The 27,160-nt window shown below is 46.8% G+C and overlaps 1 protein-coding gene across 4 annotated transcripts in view; it reads left to right on the plus strand.

Annotated features, from left to right (window-relative positions):
* Positions 1-27,160, plus strand: part of STIM1 (stromal interaction molecule 1) — a 173,770-nt gene that overhangs the window by 140,822 nt on the left and 5,788 nt on the right. For 3 of the 4 annotated variants that reach the window (XM_045023808.1, XM_045023819.1, XM_045023826.1), the window contains exons 8-14: positions 2,680-2,857; positions 10,053-10,230; positions 13,988-14,155; positions 18,406-18,506; positions 19,629-19,864; positions 20,956-21,036; positions 25,694-25,760. In XM_045023808.1, the coding sequence (XP_044879743.1) occupies positions 2,680-2,857; positions 10,053-10,230; positions 13,988-14,155; positions 18,406-18,506; positions 19,629-19,864; positions 20,956-21,036; positions 25,694-25,760 (1,009 nt within the window). The remainder of the gene's footprint in view (positions 1-2,679; positions 2,858-10,052; positions 10,231-13,987; positions 14,156-18,405; positions 18,507-19,628; positions 19,865-20,955; positions 21,037-25,693; positions 25,761-27,160) is intronic. The other variant, XM_045023834.1, reaches the window with a different exon arrangement.

The raw sequence follows: 27,160 nt of genomic DNA on the forward strand, positions 1-27,160 counted from the left end.
CGAAACGTAGTTTTGCTTAAATATTAAAGGTGGCTAATGTCTGATATTCTCTGTCCTTGGAAATCCTAGTAAGAGTCTATTTTTCCAGGATTTTTATAAATTATACACCAGAGGTAACCCCTAGCTCCCAGTGTGATTAGATGCCCAGCTATGATGACTCTTGTTCCCATGCAAAAGGTTAAATGGCTTAGCCTAATTAGGGCACTGGGAAAGAATTTCATATCTTTCTAGGTTCTGTTTGTTTATCTTAGCGCATTATGGTTCCTCTCATCACTGTAGGATCTAAGCATACTCCCTGTAAAAGCAATAGCAAATTCCCAAGTGGATTTCATTCACCTTTTGGCACTTCTCCCTTTTTGAGGTCAACGTTCTGCTAACAACAACAGGGTGGGGTGGGGTTTAAATGTTATTAATTCGATCCTTTTTATTGGTAAGGGCTTAGAGAAAGAGGGACTGTCAGTGTTGTGTCACTATTAAGATAAAATGGCTTTTTTATATATGAAGATTTTGCAACGTTCTCTAAAGATAATCAGACTCCAAATTTGCCTCATCTTCTCTGCAAGTTTGTTCTGTAGCCAGATCCCCTCATCAGAGAATGCTTTCTCCACTTTGTGATCTGCACGGGCCCAGAGGAGTGCAGCTGTCATCATGGTTGACGGATCAGCATTCAGTCTTTGATATAGCTAGGACATGACCCATTTGTGACATTCCCCTCTGGTGTTCTCTGGACCAGTGATCTGCTAGGTCACTCCAATCCTTGACTCTGGGAGCCAGCCTTACCCTGCTCTGCTGTGAGAACCCCCACTCCCGGGCTGTTCACGCACAGCCTCTGGCATGTGAGCTGCTCCTCGGATTGTGCAACCGAATAACACTAGCCAGTATCTCCGGTCCCAGACACAACACTAGGCACCTCCGTCTTGCAGTGTCCAGCTATGCCTGCTGGATGCTGCAAGCTTATATGAGTTTGTCAATTTAACAAAGAAATTGATATGTACCAGGCTTGGTATCCCAAGGGGAGTCTCTGACACGCTTCAAACCAAACACACTGCTTCAGGTAGAATAAACAAACAGATTTATTAACTACAAAAGATAGATTTTAAGTGATTTTAAGTCACTTAACAAGCATAACAAGTCAGATTTGGTCAAATGAGATAAAAGCAAAGTGAATTCCAAGCTGATCTTAACACTTTCAATGTCCTTACAAACTTAGGGTAGGTCTATACTTACCTGCCGGGTCGACACGTAGAGTTCGACTTCTCGGAGTTCGAACTATCGCATCTAATCTAGACGCGATAGTTCGAACTCTGAACGCGCTCCCGTCGACTCCGGAACTCCACCACCGCGAACAGCGGTGGCGGAGTCGACGGGGGAGCCGCGGACTTCAATCCCGCGGCGTCTGGACGGGTGAGTAGTTCGAACTAAGGTAGTTCGAGTTCAGCTACGCTATTCGCATAGCTGAACTTGCGTACCTTAGTTCGACACACCCCCCAGTGTAGACCAGGCCTTAGATCCTTCTCACCACAGGCTGGCTGGTTGCTCTTCAGCCAGGCTCTCCTCTTTGATCAGCGCTTCAGTTGCTTGGTGGTGGTGTCTGTAGATGCAGGTGGAAGAGAGAGGAAGAGCCTGGCAAACATCTCTCCCTTTTATCATGTTCTTTCTTCCCTCTTGGCTTTGCCCCCCCCCTTCAGAGTCAGGTGAGCATTACCTCATCGCAGTTCCAAATTTGACCAAAGGAAGGGGGGTGACCCACTTGAGAGTCCAACAGATCCTTTTGTTGCTGCCTAGGGAAGTGTCCTTTGTTCCTGTGAGGCTGGGCTGGGTTCGTCCCATACACGCCCTGTTGAAGTGTGAACTGGCCCTCTGCTCCTGGAGAGTTTTCGCCTGGGCTTATTTTAAGCCATAAGGATACATTTTCAGCCTCATAACTATATACATGAAATTACAACCTGTAACATCACTATAACAACCATGCTCAGTGCATCATGAGCCTTCCGAAGACACCCAACATGACAAACTTTGCACTGGATACCACACAATCATTTTACAAGGATGAACATGGGGGTGCTGAGTGTTCTCCCAAGGTACAGAGCGTTACACCGTTAAATTAAGGGTTCTTATACCATGCCCGTCACCGTAGTGTCTGAGCCTTCTCTCCAGCATTGGTTTGGGGTCGTTTGTTAAGGAAGATAGGTGTGTTTTCTGGTGATTTCAAGGGGATTTGTAGGTATGGGTGGGCATCAGTCCTTCTTGCCTGCTGTGTTTCTAAGGGCTGGTCTACACTACGGGGGGAAATCGATCTAAGATACGCAACTTCAGCTACGTGAATAACGTAGCTGAAGTATCTTATATCGAATTACCTACCGTCCTCACGGTGCGGGATCGACGTCCGCGTCTCCCCATGTCGACTCCGCTACCGCCGTTCGGGTTGGTGGAGTTCTGGAGTCGACAGGAGCTCATTCGGGGATCAATATATCGCGTCTAGATGAGATGCGATACATCGATCCCCGAGAAATCGATTGCTACCCGCCGATACGGCGGATAGTGAAGACGTAGCCTTTGTCCATAATTCTTTCTAGTGCTGTTAATTTTTTCCTTGTGGTCCAAAGAAAACATTGCAAAGCAGATCATCATATTTCTGTCTTTGAATTAAACTATCTATTTGCAACTCTTTTTTCCCAGTAACTCGTCATAACCACCTAAAGGATTTCATGTTGGTGGTGTCCATTGTCATTGGAGTGGGTGGCTGCTGGTTTGCCTACATCCAAAACCGCTACTCAAAGGAGCACGTGAAGAGGATGATGAAAGACCTAGAAGGGCTTCATAGAGCTGAGCAGAGTCTACACGACCTTCAAGAAAGGTGGGTCCTACTTAAGCTTTGTCTGGAGGTGGGTGGTTAAGTCTCCACTGCTAGTTTGAATTAAGCCAGTAGCAGTCAGCCTCTTCTTCTGTGAGGGTGTCAGCCATAAGTACCTGACTGCTTAGGTCATCATAGCAAACCTGTTACCCAGTTGGCATTACTGATGTGGCTGCACAGTCTTTGAATGCATTTGGTCAGCTGGTTAAGAAATTTGGACATAACCTCACCCTTGCCACTCCCTGCACAATGTGCACTGGTTAGATGTACTTGGGATGTGCCCCATCAAGACTAGAATAGTTAAAACTAGCCTCATATGCTATTATAAAGCCTGCTGCTGTCGTGTAAAGTCACTATGCTGAATTGGCAGCATGAGGCACAAGCATCTCATGTATTTTTAGTGGACTTGAGCAGCGCAGATAATAGTTAAGGCTTAATGCTGATTTCCACCTTAATTCCCTTTTGTTGGTTGGTCAAGTTGTTCTCAAATTTCGGTTGAGCTGTAATTTTTAGAAAGAGAATGAATTTTGTAGGATCGTTTTCACCAAATCAGTTGTGCTGACTTTGAGACGGTTAAATATGAAGGACCTCTCCCTCCCCCCCATCCATCATATTCTAACTAGAACTTTCGTACTTTGATAATTAACAACTGCAAGCACTCGGATTCTTACCTCACATGACTTGGATGCCCCTGCTGTAGTTGACAGGGGCTTGACACCCTTGTGTTTGAGCCTATTGTCTTACTTGAAATGGGAACTTGCTACTGATGCGTCATACTTTCCTGTGCTACAGCAGTGAAGCCGGTCAGCAATTGTTCCTTTGTGTCATTCCAAATTATATTGAAAGAAACCAGAATTCTTTTGCTTTCCTTTTAAAATCACAAAATAGACCTGTTCCTACAAGAAGAAAGGGCCTTTCAAAAAGAATGTTAAGTAATCTGAGGGTCACAGATTCAGAATCCACCATCTGGACTGACTAAGGTTGCATCTTCATATTAGCCAAGAGAGAGGGTGAAACACATCAATATTCTGGAAATGGTTCAGGAGAGGAATTTGGCCAAATTTCCTCATGGATTCTTCCTCTGAAGAATCTGGAGGAGCCACTGCTTCCCAGGCACTACAGGGTTATCCAGATCTCATGAGTTGTTTACTAGGAAGCACAAAAAAAAGTTAGAAAATTCAGTACTGGAACATTAAACATAAGCAGCTGAACTGTCTCTTGTTCATCATAAAAATGTTTCATTTCTTCTTTGACAAAATACTGTGGGCTGAAGAATGCAACTTTTACTCACATGAGTAATGGCATTGACCTCAATGTGGCTACTTACATGTGTAACGGCTGCGACAGGTCCTATTTATGGACAAAGGGCTACTACTGACAATCTCATTTTCTTTTTTAAAAAAGGTTCATTTTTTGCTGAAATCACCATTTTTAACAGAGCCTGGTAGATTTTGGCTCTAATTATTTTTACTTATCTCTTGAAGATCATTTTCAAAGATAAAGAGTCCAGTCTGGCTGCCATAGAAGTCGATGGCTAAACTCCCAATGACTGCAGTGGGGGCACACTTGTATTCCAATTGTGTGTGCGCTAGCTAGCATGAAAAGTTGCCTGTACATGTGCCAGCATCTCAAGAATGTAAACCTACCGTGAAGATTTTTACAAACACTTCAGCCATTGGAATCAGTGCCATATACACACTCAGTACTGGAGCCTGGTTCCTCACCTATCCTGTCAGAACAGCTGGTAGAGAGTAGCCCTGCTCATGGATGTTGTGTTTGTGAGAACTTTCTTCTGTTAAGTAGCTCTGTGTGATGACATTAGTTGGCATTCACCTGAAAGGAAAGATGTGTGTCAAGATGATGGTGCCAAAGTCCCGGCCTTCCCTTCTCGGTGACACACACATATGATCTGCTTTGTTCCTGACATGAAGAGAGGGAAAAAACTACATTTACTGTATGTCTTTGAGGCAGCCAGTTCTGAGCAACAAATCATTTCAGAGTTGTGTATAATTTTACCATTGCCAGATTGGCAATTCCCCAAAGAAAAAGGATTTGCTAAAGTGAGAAACCATTAGGATTTCCTAGTTGAAGGCTGACTGCCCATTGAGATAATTACTGTGGAGAGCGTCCGAATTTTACTCTGTACCTGTAGATGGGTGGACTCACCCCTGCGGCGCCTCCTGCTGGTCGTCCTCGGGAATTAGCTCATTCCTGCATCCGGAGCGCCCTCTGCAGGCCAGTGATCCGCCTTCCAGCTACTGGCCCCCGTGTCCCTTCCAGGACCCCGGTGCCCCTTTAACTGGGTCTCCCCCTCCCAGGGGAATCCCCACCCCACCATCCCCACTTTGCCTCAGTATTGGCTACTGCCCAGTCTCCATCTAGCCCTCGTTCCCCGAGGCAGACTGCAGTATAAGCCATTCATCATCGGCAAAGGGGTTTGAACCTGCTGCCTTTGCCTACCCCTGGGCTGCCCCTGCAACGTACCTCTTGGCCTAATACTAGGCCGCAGCCTGGGGCTTTCCAGGCAGGAGCTCCCCAGCTCCTCTGCCTTCCCCAGCCCTGCTTCACCCAGGTACCCTGTATCTAGCTCCCTGCAGCTAGGCCCTTCGCCCTCTACAGGCAGAGGAAGACTGCCTGGGCTCCTGGCTCACAGCCTTTTATAGGGGCCAGCTGTGGCCTGATTGGGGTGTGGCCCAGCTGCGGCCACTTCCCCAATCAGCCCAGCTTTTAAAGCTGCAGCTCTCAAGCCCTGCCAGGCCGCTTTTTAAACTCCTCAGGGCAGGAGCAGGTAACCAACCCGCTACAGTACCTTTCAGTGTATGCTTTTAGGTAGGACCTGGAGATAACTGCTGAGTTTATGCTGGGGATTCAAGAGTAAGTTACCCTGTAGGCATTGGGCCTAAATACTAACGGTGCGGTGTAAGACATGACCTTGGGATCTGCCAGTGAAGATAGGACAACATAAACCAGGAGATGTGTCGGTGAACATTAGCTAATGTTACCTAAAGCCAAACAGGAAGAAACCTGAAACCGCACATGCCAGGCACGGCTAAAAGCTCCTCCTGACAATTCTGCAGAGCATTAGGGTAGGAAGGATTGTCTGTGGATAGAGCACTGACCTGGAAGGAAGGAGGGGAGTGATCATTTCCTGGCTCGGCCACAGACTCCCTAGTGACCTTGTGCAAACTGACTTGCCCAGGGTAGACTCAGTCCCCTTCTGTAAAAAAGGAATAACACTTCCCTACCTCACATGCTGCTGAGAGGATACATTTATTAGTCTGCGAGGTGCTACAGTGATAGAGAATGCTCTGTACAAGACGTCTTTCAGTGGTCCAAATGGAAGTCCTTTCATGGTTCTCTTTGAAAAATTGTGAATAATCTGGGTTCCAGACAAACAATGCGAGTCGCACTGAAACAGGTGTCTGTCCCAGGTGCTGAGTACATAATATCTTTTCCACGGCCTGTCAAATGGCTACTCCTTTGCCTCGCTTAGAACTTTGTGAGGGCCGTTGAGATACCTAGAGCAGGAAAGGTTGATCCAGCAAGCCAAATTCTGTTCTAATCTAGAACATTTACAGGATATCCCTTAATGGAGACTGTTCCCAGGAAGTCTTCCAAATTGCTTGCACTTACATCAGTGTAAATTCAGAATAACTCCACTGAACTCAGTGGAGCTCCACCAGTGTAAAACTGTGTGTGTGTGAATCCAGTCACACTGACTGAGAACATGCAGGGGAAAGTTTGTTGTTGTCTCTGGTGAGCAACAGAGGAAATGATGGACTGTCGTTTTCATGAAACATGAATAATAAAAGGGTGGGGAACAGAAGAAGTCTGACTAGGGCATTCAAGAGAAATCTTAAGGATCTTAAGGATTAATTCCTCTTTCCCCCTCCCCCCATGACACGCACACCACCGAGACATTTCCCCTTTAAACAGAGGGTATTCTAATGTGTGTGGAGTGTTAACAAGCCTAGTATGGAAGTGATGGAGCTATGATCCATGGAGGGCAGAGAGCGTGGGCTTATCTCTAAACTTGGAACATCTCCATAGGATTCTTTTAAAATTAGGACTGAAAACATTTTGTTTCTCTCAGCAGAACTGTAAATTGAAAATAAACCCTTGTCCAGCAGCACAGCCAACAAAATGGCTGAAGAAAGTCCAGTTTTGAATTGCCATCTCTACACCGTGAGGAGACTTGTGTTTACACTGTTCTCAGTGAATTGCACTCTTAAGTGGAGCAGTGGACTGCTCCCCTCTAGCCTCTGCTCCCAAAACATGGGTTTCATTTGTGCATAGTAATGTTTCGAAATGCGTCTTTAACATTCTTCCCATTTTTTAAATCTGGGCTGTGAAGTAAACAGAAGGCACATGCAGTCCTTTAGTTTTGTACACGGTCTCGAAGAGAGCAGTCTAAATGTGTATATTACACAGAGCAGAATTCTGCGATAAGGATCGGCTTCACCTCATTTTGTTTGTTTGTATCTGAATGGTCACTTGTGGGCCCATGAACCAGGCGTTTCACAAAGTCTTGTGCATAGAAGCAAAGTCTTGTGCATAGAAGCAAAGTCTTGTGCAGGCAAGTTCTGCTTCCCGATCCCTCTTCGAGCTTTAACAAAAGTCAGCCCTCCTGGCGTCTGGTTTGTTCGCACAAGTTGCTTCCCGCAAACAGTCCCTCTTCTTGGGGCTGGAGGTTTTCCTTGCCATCCCTCCTCAGAGGGTCTTGATTACTCCCAGTACATCCAAAGGAAACCTGCCAGCCAGCGCTTGCCTTTGATTGCAGTTTGTTCCTGGGGCACCTCAGAGCCGCTGTGCTGCACATATCTCACAGTCCTTTCCCTGCTTTTGGTTTGGACAGGTGGGTAAATAATCAGAAACTGGGCTGTTATTCCATTTTGGGGGTTGGAGACCCTGAATAAGCAGAGATTTGGTGACGGGAAATGCTTTTGCTTTTAGCTGGGATGATTCATCTTGCAGTTTAGTTTTTAAAAGTCTTCCGCAGCCTGGTCTATAGCTATTTTCGTAGCCAGTCATTGAATCTTTACGCTTAAGCCCAGTAATGGTTTCATTGGCTCAGTTTATGCCTGCCTGACCTCAGAAAGCTTGTATCCTCGTAACTACTAAACCATACTGAAGTTATCCTAAAACTCCAACAAATCCTAAAAAGGAAACTGACTGACCAGAACCTGGAGTATAAATAGAAAGGATGGGTTTGTTTAAGTTGGGACCGTAACCTGACCTGCAAGGACAAGGGACAAAAACGTCCTCACAATACACTCTGGGTCAGAAGGTCTCTACTATTTAAACACTCTGTTGTGTCCGGCTATTATTGATTTACCTTCTACTGTAGCACAGGATCTCTGGAGAAGAGAGGAAAACAGCTCAGAGTTTAAGGCCAGAAGGGACCATTAGATCATTTAGTCTGACCTCCTGGACACCACAGACCATAGAATTTCATCCAGTTACCCCGGCATTGAGCCCAATAATGTGTGTTTGACTAAAGCATCTTCTAGAAAGGCATCAAAAGATGGAGAATTCACCACTTCCGTTGGTAGTTTGTTCCAGTGGTTAATCACCCTGTTAAAAAAGTGTGCCTTATTGCCAGTGCTTAATTAGATGCTGAGGGCTCAAGCAATTTTTTTTACTTTCATAACTGATGCAGCAAGCCCAGAGGTGCCGGGGCTCGGGACTGGCACAAATTAAGCCCTGCTTATTGCTAAGTTGAATATGTCTGGCACAGCTTCCAGCATTGGTTCTTGTTCTGTTTTTCTCCACTAGATTAAAGAATGCTCTAGTACCCAGTGTTTTCTCCCCAGGAAGGTACTATCATTTGTAGCCTAAATGATAAAGTGAACCCTGCCCACAAACACACACACTTCAACTGAATAAATGCTGCAGAAACATTGTCTTAAAATGAGCAGTCAGTCTACCTGTTAGAAATGATCATTGTACTTAGTTTATTTTAAAGAATAACTAACACTTGGAATTTGAAGTGGTTTTGGTGATAAACACTAGAATTTTTTTTATATGGAGATATACCTATCTCATAGAGCTGAAAGGGACCTTGAAAGGTCATCAAGTCCAGTCCCCTGCCTTCACAGCAGGACCAAGTATCATCCCTGACAGATTTTTGCCCCAGATCCCTAAATGGCCCCCTTAAGGATTGAACTCACAACCCTGAGTTTAGTAGGCCAATGCTCAAACCACTGAGCTATCCCTCCCCCAGTGATCTTGTTCTTTGTACAGGCCAGTTGGAGTGAGTCAGGTAGAATTTGTCCTAGTGCATCCTCTCCTGCTTTGCAGCTCACGTTTTCTTCCTCTGTAGCTTAATTCTTCCTCAGTGCACTCAGGAGGCTGCAGCGCCAGGGGGCTGTGTCAGAGGGAGGTAGCAGCAGAGGCTTGGAAGCAAATGAAAATGCAGTAAAAAGCCTGACCCAGCAGGCTGAGCGAGGGTACCCAGAAAGCTATTGAACAGAGCAGTGTTGGGTCCTTGAAAATCCTGGGATTCGCCAGCATCAGTTTCCCTGACCCAAGGGTAAATAATCTGTAATTTTCTCTTGCATCCGTGCAAAATCAATACTGATTTAATCCCATGTTGGAGAAAATTAACCACTCCTGGGAGGAGGGTGTGTCTGAATTGGATCCAGTGGGAAATGGAGTATGTTGGCAGATCTCATATGCAAATATACATGTGCACAGCCACATCCCGAGGCCCATTAAAACTCAAGTATTTACCTCCTTGGAGTAGAGTGATATAGATTATATCCATTTCCATAATGGTGAAGGCCTTTGTTTCTGGGTTTCTGTGAATGCGCAGAAGACTCAAATGAGTTTGCAGTGCATTACATCAGACTGTGGCTTGTGTTCTTCTGGTATTTAAAAAATGAACGTGGCTGAACATCTGAAGTTGGTCATTTCGTTTCATGGCAAACTTTTCCTTGAGTTTTCTTAATGTTGGCGTTTCAGTGCCACAGAGACTCTGTGCTGAATTGTGCTTTCCCTCTGGATTTACAGCAACATCTCTCCACTGTTATCCGTGGAGTTTCTCTGGGTTTACCCCAGTGCAGGTGAGAGCAGAGTTTGGCCTTGTATGTCTTCTCAAGTGTGCAGCTAGTCATGCAGTAATTGCTTAGTGGGCTCCTTCGCCCAGGGGGACACAGCCCTGCGTGCACTAGCAGTTCCATGTGCCTGTGTGCATTAGGCTGCAGAAGGCCCAGGAGGAACACCGCACGGTGGAAGTGGAGAAGGTGCATCTGGAGAAGAAGCTCCAAGACGAGATCAGCATCGCCAAGCAAGAGGCACACCGGCTGCGGGAGCTGCGCGAGGGGACGGAGAACGAGCTGAGCAGACAGAAGTACGCGGAGCAGGAGCTGGAGCAGGCAAGCATTGCATACCATACGTACAAGCAGAAACGGGGGGCGGGACACCCACACGCTGTATGGCCATTGCTGCATCCCCCTGGGAAACACAGCTAGCCTCTCCTTAGTGTGCCCTGTTGCCACCGTTCTCCCAGTTGACCTTAGGGATAGGAGAGATCCAACTATCTCTGCCACTTCCTCAGATAATACTTTTCCCCCAAAGGCACCTTCTCATGGGGCTCATCCGTGCGGCGCTATGCAGAGGGGATCCCTGGAGAGCAACACAAGAGACACTTCCAGTGCTGAATGTGCTGCCCCTCACTCCACAGCCTCTGCTGTCCCCGAAGGGAAGGTATGGAGTTTGATCCATACCTCTGATCTTTCTGTGTTGAGACCCAGCCAGAGGGCCGGCCCCTTCCCCTTTGTACGGCACTTTACGTACTGTGTTTTAGGAGAACTTGAGGCAGCAATTAAATTAATTCTAAACTGCTTCTGCAATGCCCCCATCCCCCTCTTCCCCTAAGAGCCTCCAAGCAACTTAAACACCTGCTGCCAGAGCTGAGTATTTACATACAGTTTCCCAAGACAGTAGTTTCCTGTTTAGGCTATCGCACACAAATACACCTTAAAATACGCTACAGTCTAGCACAGCCACCCACGTGTTGTCATGTAAATACAAGATGTATTGTTTACATTGTGTGTGTGTCAAGTCACACCCATTGCCCCCTTCCCGCCTCTTTAAATTTGTAATGAAAGCTGAAGCCAGCGGTGACTTAACCAATCTGTTGTTTCTTAGAGGCCTTCCTGTGGGATTCATTGAGTGGGTGAGTAATGGCTTTATCCACCCAGCGTGCACTGTGTGATGTAACACAATCACCACTGAAATGAACTAAAGGCCACAGAAGTAATTCACTAGCCACTCCCACTGACTGTACAAGCCAAAGGCAACCTGTCAAAGTCTGATACTTTTGGGTCCCTGCGAATCCTGAAATCTGAGCTGCTCTTGCACCAGTTGATGCTGCTAAGAAGATGATCTAGTTTTTTAAAGACCGTGTTGGAGGCTCCTACTGGAGAGCAAAGTTAGCCATGCCTTAGTGAGGTGGGCTCGTCTGTACTAGAGTTTACACACTGACCCCTTCCAGTGATGTCAAACCCGACCCAGATTATAAACCCTGCTCGTGCTTCAGTCTTTCCAGAGCCCATTCCCCCCCTTATGTATTGGTCCCTTTACTGTCATTTTACGCTGCTACTTTCCTGTTCAGTTTCTCAAACCAGAGTTTTTTGTTTCCATGTGAACCCTGCTGTTCATAAACATTTTGAGCAAATGTCCAGTCTCAGATCCAAGTGGTTCATCTCGACGGTTCTGCTCTGCCTCTGTGCTCAGCACTCCCAGGCACTCAGATACCAGGGGGTTGAGTGTGGAGTCAGAACCTAGACGGATTAGAGAGGACAGAACTCCATGTATGGTAGGAGATCAGATCAGTGGAAGTTGAGATTGGTATGGAGAGTTCAGTCCATCATGAAGATTATGATGCTGTCCCTGTATTTCTATGAACAATTTAGGTAAATTACGTTTAAAATTTATTAAAATTGCAGACAGTAGTAAAATGGTGGGTAGTTAACTCTGGAATGTGGCTGCTTTATAAGTCCCTCTAGACCAGTGGTTTTCAAACGGGGGTATGTGAGCTCTTGTCAGGGGGTACGCAAGAAAAATCCTGTAATGGCAGACAACACAGTTTGTTTGGTAAGACGTGGCAATCTAATCATAAAGTATATTATGACCCTATCTCACATGGGGGTACGCTGTAGACTACTTTATTTGGTAAGGAGTTCACAGCCTAAAAAACGTGAAATTCACTGCTCTAGATGGACTGGCAAATGTGCTGACAGACAGAATATGAAATTTCAAATGTCTGAGTGTAGTGTGATGCCCTTGGCTAGAAATAATGCTCAAGCCAAATGCAGTTTAAATGGAGCTGAGTTAGTTAACACGGTAAAGGAAACTGATCTGGGTTTACTGAGAGATTCCTTTAAACATTTACATTCTCAGTCCGGTGTGCAGCTGTCTATCCTGGAAAAAGAAAGGGTGTTCACCAAAGCTATGTTGACACATGCTTCTTGCTAGCAAGGTGCTAATGTGGTCTGAACCCTAGACAGGACCTGCTCCAACCCCCAATAAAGTCAGTGGACAGACTCCCGTTGAGGTCACAGGGTGCTGGATCAGGGCCAGAGTGAACAGAGAGAACGCAAGTGATTCTCCTTTATTAACAATCCAAGGTGTTGTCCCAGTTACAGGGACATGGTTAGGTTCTGCCCACACTGTAAACTTTAACTGTGTGAATATCAAATCAGGAGACAGCTGTATTTGTACTGTAGGTGGGGCCTAAATGGGTGGAATAAGTGTGGTGTAGTCATCGAAGGGGCCTGTTTAAAACATTTAGGGTTGGTGTTAGTGCTGTAAAAGAGAGAGCACACTATCTACCCCTTAAAGACAGCCTTAAACACAGTAAAACCACCTGTGTTTCTAAGCAGGTTTGAGAGGTGCAGTGAGTTAGGGGTTAGAATGCACTGTGGGGAGCTAGGTCTTCTGGCTTCTGACCCGCTCTTGCTGTCATTCCGAGTAAGCCACTTAGTCTCTTTGTACCTCAGTTTCCCCATCTGTAAAACGAGGCTAATGCCTCATGGACATTGTTTGAGCACTTTGAGATCTGATGAAAGGCACTAAATATGTGTACATTCTTGTTAATGATGACCCAAGCCACGCATTTGTCCAGGGGTTTTGTGCCTTCGCTGTGCTTGCCACCCCCGGGTTTTTGATCCTCCTGTGAACTCGGCGTTCCTTCAAGTCCAGGCCGGGGAAGAGTCTTGGCTGGACTGCAGAGAGCGGAATTGCGGATGAGACATGTGACTATACTGACCAGGCAGCACACTTTGTGTCTAAATGTTTCTGTCTTTTTGCTCCAGTGTGAAAGTCTCTTTTTAACAAGCCCGTTGTGTTTGGTTTAGTCACTGCACTGAAAAGAGGCAGCTGCCTGCTCAGAGTTCTTAGCATGTCTTTGCGTGAAGGAAAGCTGCAATCCCATACCTTGCAGATCAGAAGGGAGGGGGACAGAGATTTACAGGGCTTGGAGATAAACACTCTGAATATCTTTACTCTGGGCTTGGTTCTCCTCACATCCATGTCCAGTGTTATTGCACTAAATCAACTGTAATTACTCCTCTTTTCCCTCACACCAGTGTAAATCAGAATCAGGCCCTCCATCTTCACAGACTTAGAGAGATGGACCAGATCTGCATTGCATAAACATTCTGCTAAACCAAGCTGGTAGCTGAAGTGATAAGGGACAACCACAGCCCAGTTCCTGATAACGGTAGAGCAAAACGAATCAGAAAGGGATCGAGTCTGCAGAATGGAGGGAAGTCCTGTAGGTTGCTCCAATTGCTCATGCAGCAACTTCTCCCGTGCAGGATGATCCCCAAGGAAGAGACTGGTGCTGTCCTACCGCCCTGGTCGCACAGTTGTCCCGTTGGCTCAGTGCACAGGAATTCTCCCTCTTATACTGAGCCTAAGCCACAGCCAGGAGTGACACTAGGCTTGCTGGAGATTCGTTTTTCTTTTTGGTGCCATTACAAGTGTTGGGGCTGAAGGCAGCTATCCGATGAAGGGGCTGCCTTGGAGAGCTCTAACTGGAATGAAAGGGTCCCCCTCCCCCTCCCCCTCCCCCTCCCCCTCCTACGCCTTCCTGTAATGCTACTGCTGTGACTGTTTCTGTTACAGGTCCGAATGGCGCTGAAGAACGCAGAGAAGGAGCTTGAATCCCACTGCAGCTGGGCTGCACCAGAGGCCTTGCAGAAATGGCTCCAGCTGACCCACGAAGTGGAGGTCCAGTACTACAACATTAAGAAACAGAATGCAGAGAAGCAGCTGCTGGTGGCCAAAGAGGGGGTGAGAACTTCAGTCTCTTTAGTCCTAAATTCTTCCCTCCCTGAGGCTGGGGAATGAAATCCACAGATATTTACAGCCTCATAGACCTAGAACGTCTCTCTCTGTGTGCTGTTCGCTCCTGCCTGCTCCCATCTCTTCTTTCTGCGAACCACCTTCTGATTGATCTTGCTTGCCTGCCGTAGTGCAATATAAGGAAATCCTTGCTTGCAGGGACTCGACCCCAGCCCTGTTGCCACATGTTGCGCTTCGTAGCTCTGGTTTGGGGAGATACCATGTAACATCTTGACAATAGTATGTGACTGTTGCTCAGTGCACAGAACCATAGAAATGTAGGGCTGGAAGGGTCCTTAAGAGGTCCTCTGGTTCATCGCTCCACCCTCCCCCGGCGTTGAGGCAGGATCAAGTAAACCAAGACCATCCCTGTCAGGTTGTTTGTTCAACCTGTTCTTAAAGCCTCCAATAATGGGGATTCTGCTGCTTCCCTTGAAAGCCTGTTACAGACTTTAACTATCCTTGTAGTTAGAAAGATTTCCTAATATCTAAGCTAAATCTCCCTTGCTGCAGACGAAGGCCATCGCTTCTTGTCTTACACAGTGGACATGGAGAACAATTGATCACCATCCTCTGTATAACAGCCATTCACATATTTGAGGTCTCCCCCTCAGTCTTCTTTCCTCAAGACGAAGCATGCCCAGGCTTTTTAACCTTTTCTGATAGGTCAGGGTTTCTAAACCGCTTATTATTTTTGGTACTTTCCTCTGGACTGTCTCCAGTTTGTCCACATCTTTCTTAAAGCCTGGTGCTCAGTACTGAATACGGGAGGCTGGCTGAGACCTCACTGATGCTGCAGATAGTGGGACAGTTACCTCCCGTGTCTGACATATGACACTCTTGTTAATACATCCCAGAATGATATTAGCTTGTTTCAGAACTGAATCACATGGCTGGCTCATGTTTAATCTGTGAGCCACTCGGATCCCTTTCAGCAGTACTGCCGCCTTGCCGCTTAGTCCCCGGTTTGTAGCTCTGCATTTGATTTTTCCTTCCCAAGTGTAGTACTTTGCACTTGTCATTATTGTATTTCATCTTGTTGATTTGAGACCAATTCTCTAATTTGTCAAGGTCATTTTCAATTCTAATCCTGTCCTCCAAAGTGCTGGCAACCCCTCCCAGCTTGGTGTCATCTGCAAATTTTATAAGCATCCTCTCCACTCCATTAGCGAAGTCATTAATAAAAATATTGAATAGTACCAGGCCAGGGACAAAACCCTATGGGTCCCCACTAGATACATCCTCCCAGTCTGACAACAAACCATTGACTACTACTCTTTGAGTATAGTCTTTCAACCATTTAACCACCCACCTTATAGTAATTTCATCTAAGAACATAAGAATGCCCATACTGGGTCTGACAATGGTCCACCTAGCCCAGTATCCTGTAGACTGGCAGTGGCTACTGCCAGAAGCTTCAGAGAGAATAAACAGAACAGGGCAATTGTCAGGTAATCCCTGCCCTGTAGTGCAGTCCCAGCTTCTGGCAGACAGAGGTTTAGGGACACCTGGAACATGGGGTTGTGTCCCTGACCATCTTGGCTAATAGCCATTGATGGACCTGTCCTCCATGAACTTATCTAATTCTTTTTGGAACCCCATTATAGTTTTAGCCTTCACAACATCCTCTGGCAAGGAGTTCCACATGTTGACTGTGCGTTGTGTGAAGAACTACTGCCTTTTGTTTGTTTTTAAACCCACTGCCTATTAAGTCTATTGATGACCCCATGGTTCTTGTGTTATATGAAAGGTTAAATAACACTTCCCTATTCACTTTCTCCACACTATTCATGATTTTATAGACCTCGATCTTATCCCCCATCCCTTAGTTTTCTCTTTTCTAAGATGCACAGTTCCAGTCTTTTTAATCTCTCCTCAGATGGAAATTGTTCCATATCGCTAATCATTTTTATCGTCCTTCTCTGTACTGTTTCCATTTCAAATATATCTTTTATGAGATGGGGTGGCCAGAACTGCACAAAGGATACAAGATACGGGCATACCGTGGATTTATATAGAGACATCATGATATTTTCTCTCTTATTATCAATCCCTTTCCAAATGGTTCCTAACATTCTGTTCGCTTTTTTGACTGCTGCTGCACATTGAGTGGATGTTTTCAGAGAACTGTCCACAGGGACTCCAAGATCTCCTTTTTGAGTATTAACAGTTAATTTAGACCCCGTCATTCTGAATGTATAGTTGGATTATGTTTTCCGCTGTGCATTACCTTGCACCACATTTCCCTACTTTGCCTGTGAGAATGTTATATGGGCCTGGGAGAAAAGCCTAACTAAAATCAAGATATATCACTTCTACAGCTCTCCCCTATCCACTAGGCCAGACATCCTGTCAAAGAAGGAAATTAGGTTGGTTTGCCAAATCCATGTTAGCTATTGCTTATAATCCTATTAATGTCTAGGTGCTCCAAGTTGATTGTTTAATAATTTGTTCCAGTATCTTTCCAGATATCAGAGTTAGGCTGACTGGTCTATAATCCCCTGGGTCCTCTTTATAAAAACAGGTATTGTGCTTGTCATTCTCCCGTCCTCTGAGACCTCATCCATCCTCCTTGAGTTCTCAAAGATAATTGCTAATGATTCAGAGATTGCTTCAGCTGGTTTCTTAAGTACCCTAGAATGAATTTCATCAAACCCTGTCAGTGTAAATACATGTAACTTATCTAAATATGTTTTTAATCTGTTCATTCTCTGTTTTGGCTTGTGTCCTTCACACTTGTTTTTTATATTAGTTGTGTTGAGCATCTGGTCACCATTAACCTTTTTAATGAAGGCTGAAGCAAAATAGGCATTGAACACCTCAGCCTTCTTGATGCCATTCATTGTTAGCTCCCCTTCCCTGCTAAGTAGTGGCCCAGTACTTTTCTTTATCTTTTTCTTGCTCCTAATGTATTTATAGAACCTCTTCTTATGCCATTTATGTCGCTTGCCAGGTGTAACTCATGTTGTGCATTAGCCTTTCTGATTTTGTTCCTACATCCTTTAGTAAGTACTCATTTAGTTTGGTACTCATGCTTAGCAATTAATCCATGTTTCCATGGATGTTTGATGACCGTGGATACATGATGATATCTAATACTGGTCCATGATGCATGATACCACCAGGTACTGTTTTACATTTTCAAAGTGCTGCACAAACCTTAATTAAAGCACCCAACACAGTTGTTACAGACACTTTACAGCTGGGGAAATTGAGTCACAAAGAGATGAAGTGATTTGTGCAGCGTTATACAGTGAACTAGCACCAGAGCTGGGTTAGAACCATTGAGTTCTAGGCTCCCAGCCGCATACTCAGACCACTGGGCCACATTGCCGCTCACCGAGTAAGTGGCTCTTTGGTGAATAAGTTTAAACCTGCTAATGTGCATAACTAGCTGTTGCGTGCGGTGTCATGCGTTGTGAAACGCCTGCGACAGGAACTCTCCACAGCCCCAGTGAGACCAAATCCGGCCCCAAGGGTCACACGTATTAGGGCAGTGATGTTTTTGACATGTAAAATGTGTATGTGGTCTTCACTGGCCAAGTCACTTCTCTGTTCCCAGCTGTTTAAAATCTTCTGAGCGAAGCAGAGAGCAGCAGAGAGCAGGAAGCTATTGCAGCCAATGTGCTTGGCTCTCTTGACATTGTACAGCAGTCAGAGGTGACAGGACAAATATGAATTTGTCGGTCTTAACACATTCTGACCACAAACACTGTAGCACTTCAGCCATTTCCCCGAGTAGTGTCAGCTGCAGCGTTCCTGCCCCTGGTTTGCCTTTTGCAACTCTGCAGCAAACATTATTAGAGCATGAAGACCGAGGATCTGTATGTAGAGACTTTAGAACATGGTGTATATTTGAATCTTAAGAGGAGGCAAACCCCCATTTCAGGATGTTAGGATCCTGTTGATAAGGCTTTCGTTGGTCTTTCTGGTAACGAGCCTGTGGCGTGGGAGGAGTCCTTAGCTATGTAGTTGTAGCTGGTGCTCTGGACTCTTGTCCTGACTCCGCTCCCAACTGACACCCTAGCCAGCATGTTACGTGGCATAACGTCCTTAGATAAAGTGACAGTTCAAGTTACTTGTGTGTGTGCAAACAGCCACAGGACTATTTCTGTCTTATCCTGTTCAGGAGATTATTGTCCTGGAGGAAACACAAGGGCTGATTGTTCCGGTGACCTTTTTCTGTTAATATATTTCAGGCTGAAAAAATTAAAAAGAAGCGAAACACCCTCTTTGGAACATTTCATGTTGCTCACAGCTCATCCCTAGACGACGTTGATCATAAAATCTTAACTGCGAAGTGAGTATCCACCGCATGTCTTCCTGCCACTTCCCCCAAATCCCTCCCCCGCCACTCAGGCGGCTGTAATACACGCATGTCCGCAAGGCTGGTTTCATTTTGCTTAGACTCACTGGGGAAAGGCACAGACGTACAGCAGACTTCTACGGATCCTGACCCCAGGGAAGAGTCATTCTGTAGTGCATGTTCTGCACAGCCTGTTCTAAATCCATTCTGTTGCACAGCATGAATTCGTTGGCCTATTCCTTTGCCTCAGTAGAAGTTGATCCTTATTTAATTCACATTTGTCAGGTTTTGGTGAATGTGTGAAATGTAATGGGTAACTAATAACATTTTACCCCGTTAAGGTGGAAAATTGAAGTCCCGACCATTTACAGGTATTACAGATCCCACGTTTCTGCTCAGTGAGAAGAATGTTCTCCCCTGAGGTTCCAGTTGGACAGGGTTTCCTGCACTAGCCTGTTGCTATATGCTGTGGCTATGTTCCCTCGGTGATTGGTAAAGTTGTTCATATGGCTGATAGATATATTCCTGTAAATCCCTTCCTTTCATGGCGGAAGCATTCATTGGGATTATGAGAAGATACCTACCTGTGACCTCCATCACACTTACCCACCAAATAACCTGAAGGCTCATTTATTTATCACTACGATAAAGCTTCAGACACCACCAGTTTATTCATCTTAAAATTGATTCATTCATCTTGTCATAGAGTCATAGAATGTCCTTCCAGGGTTGAGATTTTCCAAGCCAGCTAGAGGTGTTAGCCAGACAACGCCCATTAAAATCCAAATGAATTAAAATCTCCTGGTCAGCTTTAAAAATCCCAACCCAAGACTCTGAGATTTGCATGGCTCAGAGCTGTATCACGATACTTTGACACTGACTCTTGTTGTCACACTGAGAACCTGTCTGGAGGTTAACACACAGAAAAATCCCATTCAGATATGGTTACTACGCAAGGCTGTGCAAGGAGGTCTGGAGAAATACACACAGGGAGGAATCTCAGCTTAACCTTCTGACTCCCTGTTCCAGACTCACTGGGATCTTCTATCCGGTGTAATTTGTTTCCACTGTTCCTCATTTGTTTTTCCTTTTCCCTTGTTCGAATCTTGTTTTCAGGCAAGCCCTGAGCGAAGTGACAGCTGCACTGCGGGAGCGCCTACACCGCTGGCACCAAATCGAGCTGCTGTGTGGCTTCCAGATTGTCAACAACCCAGGCATCCACACGCTAGTGACAGCCCTGAACATCGATCCCAGCTGGGTGGGCACTTCCCGGCCCAACCCAGCGCACTTCATCATGACTGATGATCTGGACGATCTGGACGAAGAGATTGTGTCTCCCATGTCCATGCAGTGTATGTATCCTCTGCTAGATGATGCACACTGAGGCGAGTTAGCACTTAGCTACTGCTCCAGTGAGGGCACTGTGATACTCTAGATAGATAGGTGCAAAGAGCTGGGATATATTGGAAGGGAACGGTGTAGCCATAGTGATTTTTAAAACAACAGAGAAAGCGTGAGAGTCATTCTAGTGCTGGCATGTCAGTATAAGCCCCACCTCCATTGCTGGAGGTGTTTGGAAGACATTAACTCCAGCAGTACTTACTAGCTCCAATGATGGAGAGACGTGTTGCTGCCCGTGTTCTTCGTGGCGGCCTAGGGTAGAGTGAAGACAGAGCAGGAAGTTCTCAGTGTGAGCTGGGCAGAGGAAGAGAGGGCAGTGCCGCGGTTGGAGGAGCAGTGGGTCCCAGCGATAACTTGGCTGAGTCTGACTTGGAGCCAGTTGCTAGTGATGGCTTCATTATAAGCATGACAGGTGTGCCAGCTAGAGATTTGCCTGAGGAGATGGGTTCCTGAGAACCGGCGGCTAGGATTTAACCAGGCAAAAATATATCCACCAATCTTAATGGAAACCCCTGAGTACAAATTGGAGTGAAGACTCCAAATTTGATCCATACGTAGTATGGGCCCTGGGCTGAATTTTCACATCTTAGATTTTGGGTGCCCCACGGGAGACCCCTAGGGCATGGGTTTCTGAGGTACTGAGCATCCGCCGTTCCTGTTCAAATCAGTGGCCAAGGTTCTCAGCTGGTGAAAATCAGGCCAGCTCAGGTGACGTAGTGAAGCCATGCTGATTAACATCAACAAAGAGCCTGTCTGCTTCACGGGGGGCTGTGTATGCTCAGCGCCTTTGCAGATCAAGCCCATGGCATCTCAAGTTGGGCTCCCAACACCAGTGACCCTTCAGTGTCACTATTGCCCCACCCCCCGGGGCTCAGGAGGTGCCATTGTCTGTGTGCAGGGGCCCCTTAGGGGAGGAGGGCAGTTCTGTGGTTGATCCGTTCCTGTCCCGTTCGGGTTGAGAATGCTGCTGAGTGCCAGTGATGATTATACCTGTAAATCAAACTTTTCTCTCTCCCTTTCAAACCTGATTGGCTAACCCCAGACGCGGCCTGGCTTTTGGGGCGCAGGTTCAGTGACCGCTCGTCTATCTCCACGGAGGATCTGTCCCTCTGGAAACACCCCGGTTTGGTTCTCTTGGTTTTTTTTTTCACCCGCTGGACTAAAATATATCCACAATTTTTCCAACTTTTTGGCACAAAAACTAATTCACACGCTCTTCTCCAGTGAGACATTAGCAACTTTACTAACCTCTGGGCAGAGTCTGCTGGGATGAAGAAGAATTGCATGTTAGCTCCTTCCTCCTCACTTTGTGTTTTGGATTTTTAAAACTAGGGTTTGAAAGGCAGTTTTGGTCAGGGCTTCGAGAGTAATGCTGCTCCCCTCCCCCTCCCTGGAGGACCTGGAGTGTCAATGACACCGATGCCCTCCCTGTCTTGGGGTGATTCGGGCTGGTGGAGGGAGATGTCCACCACAGAGGTGTCAAGTATCAGAGGGGTAGCCGTGTTAGTCTGGATCTGTAAAAGCAACAAAGAATCCTGTGGCACCTTATAGACTAACAGACGTTTTGCAGCATGAGCTTTCGTGGGTGAATACCCACTTCTTCAGATGCAAGTCAAGAGGTGATTGTTTTGATGCTATATACAGCACAGTGGAGACCGCATACAGCTCCTGCTTGGAGGGAACATCTCAAGCGATTCCCCACTTCCACTGGTTAATCCTCCCTCAGTGGAAGTGTCACGATACAGAGCCTGTCTGTGTGTGACGGCGGAGGGAGAATGTGGAGCTTCCTGGAGATCTGCCTCTAAAATATCAGAGTCTGGGGTCATCCTGCTAATCAACAGAGTAGGGAGCAAGATACCAGATGGTTAGGGTTTGATCCACCACTGGCTTACAGCAGTGGAGCTCCATTGACTTCAGTGGAATTATGCTGGGGTAAACCTGGAGTACCAAGGCAATAAGCCAGGCCCAGCAAAGCAAGCAAGGCTTTTGATGGACAATCTGTTCATATTTATGAGTCCGAGTATCCCCATGTAAAACAAGGACACGCTAAGGTTGTGAGTTACCCTGGGCCACACGGGGTATGTGTACAGCAGGGTGAACACCTATGGCTGGCCCGGGGCAGCTGACTCGGGCGCTGGGGCTGAAAAATTGCTGTGTAGACGTTCGGGCTCAGGCTGGAGCCCTGGCTCTGGTACCCTCCACCCACGCAGGGCTCCAGCTGCAGCTTGAGTGTCTACCCAGCAATTTTTAGTCCTACAGCCCAAGCCCAAGTCAGCTGACCCAGGCCAGCTGCGGCTGTGCCATAGGGCTTTTACCGCCATGTACACGTACCCACAGAGACAGGCAGGATTTGAAACCAGGAGCCTTGATTCCCCGTCCCGGGCTCACTACAAGAGCTTGGTAAACAAAATCCAGGGACATGACAGGAGTGTAAGGGACAAAGTTGGGGGATGAACAGCATTAATAGATTCCAGGGCCAGAAGAGACCATTGTGATCACTAGTTTGACCTCCTGCGTAGGGCAGATCAGGGAACTGCCCCAGCATGGAGGAGGGGAAAGGCCCGGAGAGGAGGATGTGTCCCAGTAAGGAAAGAAGAGCCCTCAGTTCCTCAGGAGATCTGGAATCCCACAAACGTATCCTCCTCCTCCAGCTGTGTGATAGAAAAGCTGCTCCTCAGACCCCCCCCCCCGGGCCGCCTGACCGTGCCGGCATTGGTTCACATCAGCAGAAGAAGCGGAAGGTGTATAGCCTGAATAGCTCCCAGATCTGGCCCCTTGCTGCTCCAGCAATCTCCTCCGGCCACCTCCCTGACGAGTGTTTCAGGGGCTAGAGATTTAGCTTCAATTTTAGCTCCACGTGGCTTGATTTATTAGGTTGATTTCAGTTCAGGATCCAGCAGGAAAGAAATTCTAGAAATGTTTAGGCTGCACAGTCGAAAGAGGGCCTCTGAAAGAATCATTGGTTGCAGAGGGCAGTAAGGGAACGGAGACCCTCATCAGTGGGAATCTCCTGGAGGAAACTGTGTGGCTAACCCTGAGAGTGTTAAGACCGCAGTTTGTTTGGATTATTTTTGTTGCATTTCTTACTGTACAGTGACATTCCCCTTATACTGCACTATACCCAGGCAGTGATCACTCCGGAATCTGTACATATTTGAACCACAGGATGCCCTGTTCTCCTAGCTGTGGAGTGGGTGTGACAGCAGCGTTTTGCTGATTCTTCAATTCCCAAAAGAGCTCTCCCGGTACTTCACTTCCGAGCTTTTCTGTCCATTCACCTTTTTAACATCACTGTCTTATGTGTATGCATCTTTAGACGCCCGAAAGTTTTGAACCTCCCTGCAAAGGAAACATACAGAACAGGACAGCCCAAAGTGCCGCCCAGTGACAAGTGTAGCCACAGTCACCCTTGACTGCTGTAGGGAGATGCAGCCTATGGAATGCTGTGTCCCAGCATGCAATGCTCTGTCTTGAGCTCAGTGGCCATTGCAGATACCAGAAGTCACTGCAAGATATATCCTTACTGAAAACGGGCAAGACTCCTCTGCTCCAGTTCAGGCAAATGAGGGGTGTCCCTCAGCTGGGTAAAGGTCAGGCACCCTGGATAGAAGCTGTGGTGGTTTAAGGGCTTTGGGGCTTAGAATGGAAGAGCACAGAGATGTAGTAGTGCCACCAGACATCACTGTTATGCTATAAAGCTGTGCAAAATTACTGTCCGCCAAGCACAGCTCCACCAGGGTTGCATTTAGCAAGCAACAGTTGAGAACTTCCTGTGTCACATCCTAGCTTCTCCTCATTGGAGCACCGAGTTGGGTTGGGTAGGGTCAAGGAGTCTGGAAATGAAGAAAGAAGGGGTGGTGGCCTAAACATTAATGATCCTTTATTTCAAGATCATGAACTTTTTATTTCAAGGATTCTGGTACTCAGCAATTTAAAAAAAAAAATCCATACGGAAGTTCAGGCAAGAAATGCATTGCAGCTGATAATTACCACATTAGAAATGCATTGCAACTTATAATTACCACATTAGAAACGCATTACAGCCCATAATTATACACACCAGCTAAAGCAAGCTGTGAATCCACAGCTGGGAATGGTCAGACTTTGAAGGTAGTCATTTCCACTCAGTGCTGGTTCCTGGGCATAATTTTATAAATGCTCAGTGTGCACTGGATAAGGACTTATCTTACAAGCGCTCTCCACTCTCAGAGGGTGAGATTTACCCTTTGCAGAGGGACTGGCTTATGTCCCAAGTTAGACTTTAGTGCCTAGGCCATGTGCTGGCCTCCTGTCCAGGGGCAAATTTCACCCCAAGTCGGTTCTACTCTGAGAAATGACTCTGTAATGCCCTCCTGGTGCTCCATGTTTATCAGTGCGCAGTGCCTTGAACAGCAGATATAAGTAGCGGTGTTTTTTCTGTCTTTTGGCCTGGGGAGCACCACTACTAGTCTATGTAGGTTTTAGACTGCGCTCATCACTGGAGCATCTGAACAATTACTCCTAGATCCTGCAGGCCAAGCTCTGCCCTCAGTGACACCTGTGCTGCCGCACCGCTTTCAGATTATACTCTGACTTGTCCGCCTGTAATTTGGCCTCAGAACCTTATTACAAGAGACTCTTACGATGAGACTTGATTGCAGTCTACAAGTACGTACAGCACAAGTCTTTTTAATCTAGCAGATGCAGGTACAATGAGATCCAATGGCCAGAAGCTGAAGCTAGAAAAATCCAGACTAGAAATAAGGTGCAACTTTTTGAGGGTAATTAACAACATTGGAACAACTCACCTAGGAGCTTGGTAGATTCTTCATCACTTGAAATCAGTGTATTGAGATTTGAGGCCTTTCTAAAGGATGTGCTGAAATGAAAGTTATGGGCTTGATGCAGGGAAAAGTGGGTGAGGTTCTCTGGCTACTGCTATGTAGGAGGTCGGATTATATAATCGCAATGATCTTTTCTGGCATTAAAAGCTGTGACAGTGCATGAGAAGGAAAGGAGCCAGGTTGGCTTTCAGAGTCTAAGATGAATTTGGTATTGGAAACAAAATCTTGCAAACTGAGCACTCTGATGTGAAAAGGGAACTGGCTGATGTCATTTTTCAGAGCAGATCTGCACTTGGTGGGTGTAAATAATGAAAAACGGTAACTATCCCTACTAACATTGGTTAGACCAGCTGATACATCTCAAAAAGTACTCCCTTGTCTTGCACTGGGCATCTCAGCCATCCAACCCTGCAGACAAAGGCACACAGTGAAAGCACTGAGAGCTTCCTGCACCTTAATGGAAGCTTTCCCTGTGCTTCAGTTGAAGTGCAACTGTACTTAATCAAAGGACAAATCATGCTCTCAGCAGCAAAGGTAACTCTGGAGCATTTCCTTTGAATCAGTGCAAATACACTGGGGTAGAACTGGTATCAGTAAAATCAGACCCCTTGCTTCAGTCTCAAGCTAGTAATATAAACCTCTGATAGTGCACACTCCTCTCTGGTCACCTATGACAAGCATGGGGATCAAACAAGGAATGTAAAATCCTGGTTCTCTTGGGCTGGTCATTGATCGAAGCAGAAGCAAAGACGTACCGCCTCTTCTGTATCAAATCGGCACAGCTCCCGGCACCCCAGACTGAAAGGGCCAAAGCAGTGCTCCATTGGCATAGAGTTTGATTTTCTGTGACCTGTAATGCTGACATGGGATGGTGGCTTTATGCCAGCGCAGCCCGGCTGGTTTAGTGCACAGATTCTTCTCCAGCTGCACTCAGTGTTCTCTTCTCTGTCGTTACAGCTGCCCCCTTGCCGAGCGGTGTCCGCCAGCGCGCCGTGGACCCGCAGCACTCCCTCGGATCTCAGAGGTTGGTAGAGAGTTACGTGCATGGCCAGAACGAGCCAGGCCAGCCTGCCCATTACCTGACAGGCAGAGTTGCTCTCCGTCGAATGCACAGCCTCACTTCTGGACAGTCTTTTAGTTCCGACGCTCATGGAACCAGCCCAGCGTCTGCCACCACCGCCTCTTCCACCTCTTGCTCCTCCACCGCCACCACCACTGCATCTTCTCCTGCTTGCCATGCCCACCCTATCTATTACCATCACACCTCCTCCTCTTATATCCTCCAGCTGGACTCCACCCCTGACCTGCCCCCTCCTGATGTCACCTCGGGGATTCGCTGCCGCACTGAGAGCTTTGGGTATACCGCTCCTTCTTTTCTAGCTCCCTCTAGCCTGCCGTGCCTCAGAACTGATGCTTGCTGTGGCGTTCTTCCTCCTGGAGTCCTTGTACCCTTTCCCTTCGGGCTATAATCGTTCCTTGGTTTCTGCAGCTTTTGCTTCCTTAGCCTCTCTCCCATGTAAGCGGAGCCATTTTAGGAACTTGGTCCAGTGCCTCATCTGTCCTCTCAGTGGTGATTAACCAGGGAAGTGCTGTGGTTTTGGCTGAGAATTGCCTGTGTCTCCGAATAAATCGGTCTTTTATTTGGGTGCTGTGCCTGCGGGAACAAAGGTAACACGACTAATCAAACAAACACTGACCTTATTTGAAACTTTGTCTCATCTTTGGCTCTTCCCAAGCAAATTGCAAATGAGTGTAAGTGGTTAGCTCCTGGCGAGCGCTGCTGGGAGCACGCGGCAGGAGCTGAAGTGCCCCATTGTGTTCAGGGGGTGACGTGGACCAGCAGGATCCAGGGGAGTTTTGCTCAGACTGACACTCTCCTCTGTGTCTCAGCAATGGATGGCCGAGTGATGAGTGTCTCAGCTGTAGGTTACCAGCTGTAGTCCGGTCCATGTCCGTAATGACTAGGAGGCAGTGATGGCTGTTTGGTGGCCTATGGGAAATGACTTAGTGGACTTGGTCCAGTTCAGACCATCTCACTGCTGATCAGAAGCCCTGTGAGCAGTGTCAGCAGAGAGGCCTTGGGAACTGAATGTCCTCTTCCTCCCTAGACAGGGTCCTTCTAGAAGATGGCTGAAGCCCACTATGACGAGAGCTTGTGCTGACACTGCTCATGTTCCTAGCTGTTCTGTGGCTGAAGTAGAGGATTCCACTTCTTGTGCTGCCCAGGGCACCTTCCGCCACAATTCAGTTCACACACAAAACAAACAGGAAAAGCTTCTCCGCTTATCACAAGGATGTGTCTTGAGAGCACCTTTTGGGTCATGGGATTGAGGATAGCAGGCAGAGAATCTACCACTGTTAGATTAACTTCCAGCAGGCCCTAGTTCAGGACAGAAGCTGCTGTTAAGCACACAGTTACGGAAG

Source organism: Mauremys mutica, chromosome 1 (assembly GCF_020497125.1).
Source record: "Mauremys mutica isolate MM-2020 ecotype Southern chromosome 1, ASM2049712v1, whole genome shotgun sequence".
Taxonomy (NCBI): domain Eukaryota; kingdom Metazoa; phylum Chordata; order Testudines; family Geoemydidae; genus Mauremys; species Mauremys mutica.